The sequence below is a fragment of the Dioscorea cayenensis genome, chromosome 8 (genome assembly GCF_009730915.1).
Source record: "Dioscorea cayenensis subsp. rotundata cultivar TDr96_F1 chromosome 8, TDr96_F1_v2_PseudoChromosome.rev07_lg8_w22 25.fasta, whole genome shotgun sequence".
Lineage (NCBI taxonomy): Eukaryota > Viridiplantae > Streptophyta > Magnoliopsida > Dioscoreales > Dioscoreaceae > Dioscorea > Dioscorea cayenensis.
This window is the reverse complement of record NC_052478.1, coordinates 555,494-568,053: the sequence shown is the minus strand read 5'-3', so window position 1 is coordinate 568,053 and position 12,560 is coordinate 555,494. Positions and strand designations below refer to the sequence as shown.

General features: G+C 39.8%; 1 protein-coding gene across 3 annotated transcripts; it reads right to left on the bottom strand.

Annotated features, from left to right (window-relative positions):
• Positions 1-923: 923 nt before the first annotated feature.
• On the bottom strand, positions 924-12,448 carry LOC120266864 (ADP-ribosylation factor GTPase-activating protein AGD5). Of its 3 annotated transcripts, none has more exons than XM_039274511.1 (11): positions 12,231-12,448; positions 11,285-11,343; positions 10,923-11,013; positions 10,456-10,510; positions 10,243-10,333; positions 9,927-10,137; positions 9,182-9,437; positions 8,760-8,944; positions 1,513-1,737; positions 1,375-1,433; positions 924-1,114 (listed from the first exon to the last, which is right to left on the bottom strand). In XM_039274511.1, the coding sequence occupies exons 1-11, from the start codon at positions 12,279-12,281 to the stop codon at positions 1,030-1,032; spliced, it is 1,368 nt and encodes a 455-aa protein (XP_039130445.1). In that variant the 5' UTR covers positions 12,282-12,448; the 3' UTR covers positions 924-1,029. The 3 variants fall into 3 exon arrangements, with proteins under 3 accessions (XP_039130445.1, XP_039130446.1, XP_039130447.1); XM_039274512.1 differs by having other exon boundaries at positions 8,760-8,938; XM_039274513.1 differs by lacking the exons at positions 10,456-10,510; positions 11,285-11,343; positions 12,231-12,448.
• Positions 12,449-12,560: the final 112 nt, after the last annotated feature.

Here is a 12,560-nt window from a genome sequence, read left to right as displayed (position 1 = left end):
TAATGGTCAAAAATGACTACTGATCTGCAGGTTGTTTGTTAGTTTTATATTATCACACGTTACTGCATTTGGAATGCACTTTTTAATTTGATGAAAGAATGAATACTTTAATAAGTTCAATTTGGATTTCGAGCTTAATGCGTGTTGAGAGAGGCTTTGATTTATTATAAAGTGTTGAGAGAGAGAGAGAGATAGAGGCATCCATCGTGTGTTGGCCACTTGGACATTAATTTGTGCTAATGAGACAATGACCAGCATATTCTTTATTGATAAACTCGTTAATAAAAATTTGGGCTAGTCCGCTGTTTCCGGAGGTGGAACCTAACCTTCAAAGTGTAACATGCACATCATAATAAAAGAAACGCCCTTAGCTGACAATTTGAACAAGTGAAAAAACACCATTTCCAGAGTCAATCGAAATATATATATATATATATATATTTTGACATTCACAGCTATACATATCAATGCAGGTTCAGCATATCAGTCAGAAGACTCAGAACATTAATGCCCTCCCTCCATACGTTATGTTATTATGCCTTATCTGGAAAGACAAATGAAGGTCCCACCGGATTAGACTTTGATTTGGTGACAGAGGATGACCCAAATTAATGTATGTGGCTCAGACTGGATCAAGCTATCAAATTCAACACGAAATATGATACTTTGTTCAATCTACATAACTACTACTTGCACTACAATTTCAACCCTCAGAAGGTTAAGCGAGCGCACCCAACAACATCAACAATTTATCCTTCCGTTTATGCTTGACTATAATATACCAATAACATTGACCATCACAACGCCCGTCTCCACCCAGTATGACAGTAACTCTCTAAGCAAAAGGATATATATATATATATATATATATATATATATATATATATATATATATTTCTTGCACTGCACCCTACAACAAGGACTGAAAAGAATTTAAATGTGCAGGAAAATATCAATTGATATATTTTTATATGTATCGACCATCAGTTTTAGGTGATGTGATTGCTGTGGCTACCGCACCAAAAATGTTCAATGTTTTGAGAACATCCCTTGAGTTAATGATGAGAAGTCATAATCTTTGGGGGCGGCAGATGATGCAGGGGATGAGTACATGCTGCAAGTGCAAGAAGAGAATTCAGAAACTCAGATGAAAAGCAATTGAGAGGAAACATGCAATGCAGAAATATGAACAATTATCACGGTTTAGTATCGGTTGTCACACTAGCTCTATAAATTATAGATGCTTGTTATTATAATAAAATGCAAACATAATTTCCAGTTGGCATATTTCTCGGAAGTTACTGTTGGCTACTAATTTCCTTAATAAATAACAAAATTGAGGGAAAAAAAGAGCTTATATAGTTGGCAACCTACTTGGTTGTAGAAGTAGACCCATTATTTCCAACAAGACTTGGCGGCTGAATGTTTCCAAACTGCATGCATTAGATGGAAGAAGGTAAGCAGATATTATGCACTGTTAGAGCCATAACCGTCTTAATCTGATGGCATTACCTGATTGGCATTGTTGATGGCTGTTTGCCCAACTATTGATGTCAATGTTGGAATTTGATAACCAATATTTCCCCATCTTTGAGCTGAGAGATCACTATTAGGGGCACGAAGAACAGTGGTCAAAGGTGTACTAGCAGATTTTGTTGCGGCCATGAGAAAAGCCTGTTGTTGGGAAAGGAGTGCGAGTTGCTGTTGATGAAGGGAATAGGGTGACACCATATTGGACTGCAAAACACCACAAAGAAAAAGATGATAAATGTGTACATGATAGTTCTGTTGCATAAATTTCGTGTCTAACAAAGAAAGAGTGCTACAACACAACACAACATGAAACTATGAGCTCTCTTCTCCTAAAACCTCCTCGGAAACCACCACTGAAACCTCCAGATCCCACCTCCGCAACCTCTGCAGGAACCTCCTGAGCTAAGGTTGTTGGTTCCTCGTCTTCCACTTTTGAGAACCTGCTCCATCTTCAAAAAGCCCACTTTGACCGGCTGAAGAACTCCATTAAAAGCAGCATCACTATTGGTCGGGATCAATGGCTTTCCGCCAGAGAGTCCATGCAAAACGCCCTCTACGCCAAATTCCTTGGCAAATCACTTCCTCTAGACCAAGCAAAACAAGCCCTCTCTGAGGCCTGGAACTCTCTTGGGAAATTCTCTGTCACTGACCTTCCTAATGGTTTCTATTTTATTCGTTGTGAATTTCTAGATATGCAGGCCAAGCTCCTTTGGGAGGGTCCTTGGACCATTGATGGGAATATCCTCCAAATTTCTGAATGGCGTGAATTCTTCCAACCGGCCTTCGAAAAACTCTCGTCGACAGCGGTATGGATACAATTTCACCATTTCCCTATGGAATAGTGAAGCGGCGATGTCCTTGAAACCATTGCATCTCACTTTGGGAGAGTCCTTAAAATCGATGAACACACTTTGAAGTTATCGCGATCTAAATACGCACGTATCTATGTGGAAATTGACCTTGATCTCCCTCTTCAAAAGGGAACTTGGTTAAATTACGGTGATAACTCCGTTTTCATTATCGCTTTACATGAAAAATTACCGGTTTTTTGCTACAGCTGCAGAAGGGTTAGCCACGGGGTGTCCAGTTGCCCCTTCGTTAGGGGCCGGAACAAGCTCTCTGCTCATCGGCCACCATTTTCCTCTTCAGAGATGTAGATGGAGATAGATGATTAAAGCCAGGTTCCTGGCGAGGATGACGATAGGATGGCGGACTGTAACTTAGATGGCAACCCTGACTCGAAATCTCTTCATCCCGATGGGGAAGACTCGCAAGAATTTGGCGCTTGGTTAAAACCATGAAGCCACAGAGGCCGTGGTCACTGCCGGAGCAACGGTGAAGCTCGAAACCCTAATCCGGACAGACGCGTTGGGAACAAAGGCCAGGATCTAGACACGTGGGCGCATGGGTTGGAACCGCCTTCTCGCTTCCCAACACGTGGCGGTCGTTCGCATCGCGGTTCTACACATGCAACGGTAAACTTGTCAAGCGTCACGGACTTCCCACATCTCGAGATATCCAAACCCGTTCAAAGTGATCCAGCCGTTGATGAACGGACTTCCTCTCGTCCCGAGGGAGACCGCTTTATTCCCCCTTGGTCCCAAGAAACTCTCTGACATTACCCCATCCTTTCTAATGCCCGAGAGGGAACCTGACAGGAACACTGCCCCATGCTCTGACCTTGCACTTGTTCCCATGCTCCTCTGCCGCACTGATGTTGGAACCTCCACCCCTTTGTCTCCTCAGGCCCTCACTCACGCCTCATCCAGTCACAACCTTTGCTCACCACCTTTACTGCTATCTTCTGTTCGCCATGATGATCCAGATCAATCTCTTCCTTGGTGGAAAGCATCAAGCATGCTCTTCATCCCCACTCTAACTTGGACCTTCAAATGGACGACTGGGATGACACTGGATCGATGCTGGGATCTGAGGACTCCGGCTCGCCACTGGAACCAGATGATGATATGCCTCTTGCGCACTACCAGAAAGATATCAAACTGGAGGCCCTGGCTAGGCGCGCTCCCACCAAAAACAAATCCCGATCTAAAAAAGGAAGATCCACTTCCACTAGCTAACTCCTTTCTTTGTTTTCTCTTATACTATTGTGTCTTATGATTAACAACATTAAGATCATGTCCTGGAACTGTCGGGGGGTTTCCAACTCTCATACCATTGATCGTATTAAGGATTTTATGCGTCGTTTTAAACCTGCTATTATCTGCCTTCTTAAGACGAAAGCGGATACTGATCGTTCTCTTCCCTTTTGTAACAAATTTGGTAGAAACTAGAAGTGGGCGGCTATCCTCGCCCAGGGTTTTTCTGGGGGAATCATCACTCTCTGGTCTCGCTGCCTTGGGAGAGTTACCCCTATCGCTGCAACTCGCATGTCCCTCAACCTGGTTATTTCTTCTAAGGATGGGCCCTAGATCATTTCGGTTGTTTATAACTCTCAAATCTTAAATGATCAAAAACTCCTTTGGAACACCCTGTCTGGTATCACCGCCATCCACCTTCCCTGGCTTCTGGCGGGTGACTTCAATGATGTCACCTCTGACCAAGATTACTTGGGGGGAAATTCTCGGTCTTATATTATTAAATCTAGTTTTTTTATTGATTTTATAAATAATAACCATCTCTTGGATCTTGGTTTTGTGGGTTCTAGGTTCACCTGGAGTAATAACCAATTGGGCCTGGCTTGCCGTTGGGCACGCCTGGACATGTATTTGGCAAACCAGGACTTGGTGGTAAACTTACTGCTCAATATTACATCTCTTCCAAGAATCGCATCTTTCGTTTTGTGGGTTCTAGGTCCCGTGTTCGTGCTCCGACCATTCTCCCATTTTTCTTACTGCTCAATCTTACATCTCTTCCAAGAATCGCATCTTTCGTTTTGATAACTTTTGGTTTGATTATAACAATTGCCATACTAGTGTTTCTAATGCTTCTAGTTCTAATAATAGCTCCTCCCCTATGCACTCCTTCCATCACTGCATCGCCAGAGCCAGATCTAATCTTATTTCTTGGAGAACTGTAGGTATTCAACTGATTGATAGAGAAATTTCCAATCTGAAGGCTGAGATTAGACGTATGGAGTAGGTTGAGGCTCTGTCACCTGATCCCTGGCTTCATTTTTGGCTCCGCTCTCTGCGTAACAGACATTCTACCCTCTTACATCAAAGCTCTATCTTCTGGGACCAGCGTGCTCATTTGCAATGGCTAAACCATGGGGACACTAATTCTGCTTTCTTTCATCATACTACCAAAGCTCGCTAGGTTAAATCTCGGATCCACTCTCTTCGCAACAATTCAGGTATTATCCTTACTGCTTGTGACGATATTGATAATGAATTCCTGTCGTTTTATCGTAATCTTTGGGCCTCTTCATCCTCTGTCTCTTTGGATCACCTTTATTCTTCTCTTCCTGATGATTTTCCCACGCTGGCGTCCGATGATAAGGACGATATAATCAAGCCTGTCACCAAGGGGGAGGTGCTCTGATCCCTTAGATCCATGCCTCGTGGAAAATCCCCAGGTTCGGATGGTTTTAATGTTGAATTTTATCTCTTTTATTGGAGTATTCTGGGTGATCACTTGTTTAATGCTATTAACCATTTCTTTATCACGGCCAATATATCCAATTCTTGGGGAAAAACTTACATTGTTCTTATTCCTAAGATAGACCAACCCCAAAAAGTTTCTGATTTTCGGCCTATCTCTCTCTCTGTAATGTTTGCTATAAACTTATCTCTAAAATTCTGGCTGAAAAACTTAGACTTGTGCTCCCTAAATTAATTGGCCCTGAGTAATCTGGCTTTCTGGCGGGTAGGTTTACCTTTGATAATATCCTTGCGGTTCAAGAGATAGCCCATACTATGGAAACTGATAAAACTTACCCCCCTAGGATGTTAATCAAAGTAGATATTGAGAAGGCTTTCGACACTGTTGAATGGAAAACGATCCTTGCAACCCTCCATAGGATGTGTTTTCCTGATATTTGGATTAGATGGATTGAGTCATGTCTTTCTTCAGCCTCTTTCTCGCTTCTCATCAATGGCAAACCTAGTCACTGGTTTTCGAGTACCAAGGGAGTGAGGCAGGGGGATCCCATCTCCCCTTTACTCTTTTTGCTGGTTACTCAAAATCTCTCTGTTATTCTTAACCATGCCCTTCATATCAATTTCCTGTCTGGTTTTGACTCTAATCTTCCTAGAAAATTTAATCACCATATGTTTGTTGATGACCTCATTCTTATTACCAAGGCCTCTAGACAATCTGCTAGGAATGTTTTATTCTGTCTCAATTTGTATGCCAACATTTTAGGTCAAAAACCCAACCTCAGTAAATCTGTCATTTACCTTCCTACCTGGTTTAACAAACGAGTATCCAAGTCATTAGCTTCCATTCTTGGCATTAATCTTGGAAGCTTTTCTTTTACTTACCTGGGAGATTCTATCTCTGCCTCCCGCATCCCAACTAATCACTTTAATTCTCTGGTTAATAAAACTGCCTCCTCTATTAGGGCCTAGAATCACTCCCTTATTTCCCAAGCTGGTCGAGTTGTCCTTCTTAATTCCTGTATCTTCTCTCTTCCAGTATACCTCTTGTCCATCTTTTATCTTCCCGACTCAATCTTGGACTTCATCTCTAAGCTTGCTCGCAATTTTCTTTTGGGGTAGGCATGGCAGGGACTCTGGTTTTCGTTCTATTGGTTGGCGAACAATTACTCTATCTAAACCTGAGGGGGGTCTTCGACTCCGCAACCTTAGAAATGCCAGAATTGCTCTTCTTGCCAAACATGTGTTCTTGATTATTAACAAGGATGACAAACTTTGGGTCTTTATTTTTCCCCACAAGTATGACAATTGGAACATTTGGGGTGATGTTTTTCACACCAATGCTTCTTACTTTCATAAAGACATCCTTAAAACCGCGAAAATTATCAGGCCTAATCTTCACATGATTGTTTGTAATCCCATCCTCTCCAATGTTTGGGAGGATCCTTGGCTTCTTGATCTTGCCCTGAACCGTAAGCCAACTTTTATTAACATAAATCTCATTGACAACATCTCTATTAACTCCTTTGTGCTTAACGGTGATCTAAATATTCGTGTGTGCTCCGCTTTGTTTGGGGACAACTTGAGTCGTGTCGTTTTTAATGATACTGTTTTTGATAATGAGGCCAAGAATGACTGGGTTTGGCGTCCCATCACTTCTTTGGCCTCTACTGTGACTGCAATTTATGATCATCTTAATTCTGAAAATCTCAATTTTGTTGTTTGGAATGGTTGGAGTTTCATTTGGAAACTCAAAGTCCCTCCTCGCATTAAGACTTTTGTTTGGATATTGGCTCATGGTAAGCTCCAAACCGGCAATTTATCTCTATAATATTAACATTGGCTGAGCACCTTCTCTGGCATTGTCGCTGCGCGAAAATTTGTTGGGATACCACTTTCAATTGGTTGGGCTTGGATCATTCCTTCCACACCCATCTCAGCAATGGCACTTGGCATACTAGTAAATTCATCTGTGCTTTTAGCTGTGATTTTGCGAAGGCTTTTATTGCATCGGTTGCCTGCACATTTGGACTGCGAGATGCCATAAAATCTTCCGTCAAATCCCGCCTAATTTCAATCAGATCCCTTCAAAAGCTTGGGCGGGCATCCAAGCTTATTTTTCTGTTTATGGTCTTTTCTGCAAAAACACCTCTTTGAGTTTACAATCTCCTCAGTTATCAATCTTGGTGTTTTCTGATGCTGTATGGGATCCTCTGACAGTAAGGCTGGCTTTGGATTCTTCATTACCACTAATTGAAATGTCATCCTTCTTACAGGAGTTGCCAGTGATACTTGTGTTTCTTCTCTTGATGCCGAGCTCAGTGCCATTCTTCTCGCATTCGAACACTGTCGCTCGAATGCCTGGTCTCCCAGCAAGCTCTTCTCCGATTGTAGATGTGTAATCAATCTGATTAATGATTTCAACAATGTGACTGTATGGAGATCCTCTGATATCATTCATACTATCAAAAGGTTTTCATATCAGTTGCCTGATTTCTCTTGGGAGCACATCCATCGCGACTTCAACTGTATTGCTGACAGCCTTGCCCACTTCGGCAACCTAAATCAGCAAATATCCCTCTTTGCCCAGGCCGCGATCGTCCACGCTGCATCGATGATCTTTGTTCTTCTTCGAACTTCTTTTAATTTCGATCAAAATATCAAAATGGTCCCTCTATTTTGCGTTTTTCGCCCTTTTAGTCCCTCTAATATAAAATCCGCCTTTTTGGTCCTCGTATTTTCACTTTTTTGTCTTTTTAGTCCCTCTGATTGACGAATCTACCCTTTTGGTCTTTCCAGTTGATGAATTAGAGGAACCAAAATGGATGAAAATGTATAAATACGAGAACCAAAAGGGCGAATTTTACAACTAAAGAATGAAAATATGCAAATATAAGGACCAAAAGGGCGGATTTTATATAAGAGGGACTAAAAGGGTGAAAAACGAAAAATAAAAGGACCATTTTGATATTTATACTTTTAATTTTTGTTGTGCTTTTCTTTTTTTTAGCTACTTGTAGCTCCTTTTGCAAAAAAAGAGAGCACTGCCAGGCCATAGCCACCTCGATGCCAAGCCTGCACTAAATCAGGTGGCAAAACCCAATTTTGATTAAAACCCATGACAGAAAGGATCCAGAAGTGACTCGACATATACAAAAAACACGTTGCTTTGCTCATTATCTATCCATAGCTGTGACACTTGAATATTGACTGGGTCTGAATCATGGTGAGAAATCCCAATAAATGTTCGTCTCAGGGTTGACTTGTTTTGACTTTGTCGCATTTTAAATACCATGCTTGTGTGGAAATGGAAGAGGGGCAACCAGTGCTTCAGGTTCAAAGTTGTGTTCCCTTCCTTACTCTCAGCTCATTTGCTGTCATTTATGAAACGCAAATCGGAAATGACACAGCATACATACAAGGCAAATTACTCTTCTCATTCCCTAAATGAATACAAAAATCCAAGCTTGTCATGGTTGAGCATTGAACCTATCCAAATGATGCTCTTCTCACTCTCAACTTATTCTGTGTGTCATCTATAACAGTCGACCCTTCCCTCCAACGAATGTGCCTTCTGATCCTATTACCAGCTTCTACTCCAAATAACGGAGATTTGAAATACAAATAATTTTGACAATTGGTATAAAAACTCTTTTATAAGGAACTGACCTTTTCAAAGAGGCTCATAATATCATTCTTGACAGCAGCCTGAGATTTCATTGGAGCCAGAGGCTGTGTCAATGGCGGTGAAGCTTTAAATAAATCTTCAATTCCTTGAGCAGGCTGGACTTTATTTTTGTCTTGGTTTGCACTATTGTTTCCATCTGTAGTTGGAGTAATTTCAGCAGCTGCAGCTGGGAAGAATCAGACAAGAGGTGATCACCAAAAACAATATTATTAAAACATATTGGTAACAATAATCCTCTAGTAACGAGAAAAGCAAATGATGCACAGGAACTCTAACCGTTATCCTTTTATCTCATTTGGAAATTTCAAAATCATACTCAAATTTTACTGCATCCAGCACACTATACATCGTGGGAATATGTCCCTCTCAACTGATAGATACTGAATGACAGGTGACAACTCACATTGGAATCCTGCCCATGCGCCATCGTCATTCTGAGATGATCCTGATCCATTTTCAGTAGCATCATCCAAGGAAAGCATATTAAACAAATCAGTTGGATAATCTACTTTTGGAGTTGCTGCAGGTGGAGTATCAACTGTGGTAGGTTGACCATCAATTTTAACAGAAAGAACATCAATTTTAGCAGGAACTATCTCTGGAGATTGTGGAGAATCAGCCTTGGGCAAGGCCGGCTGTGTCCTTGATAGGGAGGAAACCTGGAATTTTGTTCAGCCATAGTAATTAATACATAACAGATATCACAATGTATCTAAAGTATTCTCAAGGTTAAAAATAATAATTAAAAAAAAAAAAGACGAGAAAAGGTTTTTCATGTTAGGATAACAATACTCAACAGAAGAGCAAGGACTTTCTTTTCTGGTTACAAAACGAGTGAGGTTTGAGACATAGAATAGTATGACTTGCTAAGTGTGATCATCAAGAACGGAAGAAATCACATATTTTAAAAGAACTACTTTAATAAGTGCAACTTTAAGTTTTTGAAGGGAAACAAGCTCATTCAACCATGATAGTGCATCACAATAACTTAAAAAATGACAGGTGCTATGCTAGATATATTAAGAAGTATTGGCTAAGTTCTTGCACAAGCTAACCAATATAGCTGTGCATCAATACATGCCTTATCACAAGATGATGATTCCATGATAAATAAATAATCCATGAATTTGAGAAATAAATGAATCTACCTGGTGTGGACCTTTATGTGGGACGGAAACAGTTCTCTTTGCAGCATGAGAAGGAAGCTTGCTCTGTTCCTCAGAATATTTTACATTGCTGTTTAAATCATTTCCATTTCTATCACCAGATCCCTGCCAAGACTCAGGCCTCTTTTCTCCACGTGGATTTGAACCTGGCCTTAGGGTAGTATCCCTGGGTACCCATCTTTTGTCTTCATATCTGGTAGTTTCAAATTTTTGTAAATGTAAACAATGGCCCAGTTGCGCAGAAACTTACAGAAACCAAAGAAGAAACTCGGCTACTTTATAAAATAAAAATGCATACTTTGCACGAATAAAATTCTCAATTCCAACTCTGCCATAATTTGGAGGTAGTTCAGCTTCCCAGTACCTATTTGCCTTTTCATTCCCCATTGCTGCAAACCAAAACCAATAGAAAACTAATACAAGCCTGTAATTTAGTTGGCCTATATAGTAGAAGAATGACAACCAAAGGCATGGCAGGAGAAAAAACCTAAAAAGAGATTGACTTATTTACATTGAATAAAGGCAACTTGCTCCGGAAGCCAAGTGTCAAGTGTCGCAGATCTTACCTACAGTATTCACCAAGTAACCAGTATAACTTTGCCAATCTAAGTATCAAAAATCTCAATTAATAGTTTGATATCACAAACAAGTTAAAAAGGAAAAAAATCACAAAATTTTAGGGTGCTGTGAATACAAAATCCTATAACAATAGTCACAACGAGTTAAGTTCCAGTGATGTTCAAGAGACTTCAAGCTTTTTCTTTATTTCCTATTTTTTTTTTCTTTTACTTTTTTTCTTCTTTTTGTTCTTGTGTGTGTGTGTATGTGTCAATGTGTGATTTTGCAGGGCAATGACTGACCAAGACAAAATCAATGCAATGTGTCAACGTGAGAAAACACAGAAAAGAGCTCGTGCATAGAAGCAGTTAGATATTTCTATAGCAAATGTTTTATAAACAATTAAAAAGCATGTGCAACCTTTGATATGTGTACTCCCAAACTTCTATGGATCCCAGAACACTCCATGCAAATAAAGATTCCCAAATTTACACTCGCCCATCGAGGACCTCTGCGAGATGAACATCGAGTAAACATTAGGCAGGATAAGAATTCCTATCTATCATTGAAAAAACTATACAACTAATATGCAATGTGAAGTAAAAATGTGTTCTAGTAGCACAGGCGATATAAATATGAAAAGACTGCCAAAATATAAACAGAGAATGGTTAACAAGAGTTAGAACATCAATTTAAGGACAATTACAGTACTGAATCATACATCAAATGGTCTACACAAGATCACAATTTTAACCACATCAACATTGATTCGAGATACTTACTTGGCATTGCAATCAGCACATTCCCTATTCTCTGGCAATTTAAGAAGACCCTCCAGTATCTGCAAAACATAATAATCCATCAGCAAGAATGAAAGAAAGTACCAACTTGGGCAGATACACTGAATTGTGCAAAAAAAATGTGAAGTAAACACATTGTACAAAGTAACATTATAATTGAAATCGATTATTTATCAGATGATAGAACATATTAGATGGTGGGAAAATCTTAGGGTGTAAAGGGGGTAAACTGATCATACAACTACCATTAGATGTTTATTATATTGCTAACCAGTCCATTCTAATAAAGTGCTAAAGCCTTCAAGTCAAACTAGGATCACCATCAACTTCTTACAAGCTATGAATTGAACACTCAAACTTAACCTTTGAAATCATCAGCTTGGATCAAACTCATAATCGATGTGTCAAGCACTTGGTAGATGAGGTTTCAGTGTGCGTGTATTTGGATATATAAATGTAGAATAACCCCAACATCACATGATTTTGTCCATGTTACATCAAACTCAGAATTAGAGATTTTTTCTTTTCTTTTTTATTTTTAAAAAAGGTATCTTCAATGAAGGAAGGCTATAAACAGCTTGCCAAAAGCCTATGTTTTGATCAGCTGTACAACAACATGCGGGTAACATTGCAAAGAAAGCGTCTGATCTGAATTCAACTGGATCAAGAAATCTACTTGTCCAGTATCTTAACAGCGTGAAGATCAGAAAACACCAAACACCAACCACTCGAAATGAATCCTAGAGACAAGTCATGAAATAAAAAAATAAAATAAAATAAAACAACTAGAAGCTAATCATTCACCTAAAAATCAATATAAACACACTCATGCAGCAGATCTCTAAATCCAATCCTAATCTGAGCATCAGAAAACTGAAGCCGGATAAAAGTTGTAATTGATCAGAGGAGAAAATAAAAAAAAGGAGACCTTTTTATGCTGGGCATTGAGCTCTTTGGAGATGGAGGCCTTCTCGTTCATGACGGCGCCTCGATGAATTCGGAGAGAGGACAGAGAAACAAGAAACCAAAAAGGATGTGATCCTCCCTCCCGCCCCCACTCCGCGCTCTTGAATTAAGTTACGAAACGCAGCGATCTATGTAAAGCTATGAGCCCGAACAAAACCTTTCCCTCTTTTGATTTTTTTTTTTTTTTACTCATATTAAGATAGGAAAATAATTAATATTTTTTTTTAATTTTCTCACCTTGAAAGGTATATATATGTACAAAAATCTATACGCGTACAAATGTACGTTTTTT

Coding starts and splice junctions, on each gene's coding strand:
- LOC120266864 (XM_039274511.1), bottom strand. CDS start 12,281: ATGAACGAGAAGGCCTCCATCTCCAAAGAGCTCAATGCCCAGCATAAA. Junction 10,334..10,455: donor GCAAGTTGCCTTTATTCAAT/GTAAATAAGTCA, acceptor TTTGGTTTGCAG/CAATGGGGAATGAAAAGGCA. Junction 1,738..8,759: donor TTATGAGCCTCTTTGAAAAG/GTCAGTTCCTTA, acceptor GGTGTTTTGCAG/TCCAATATGGTGTCACCCTA.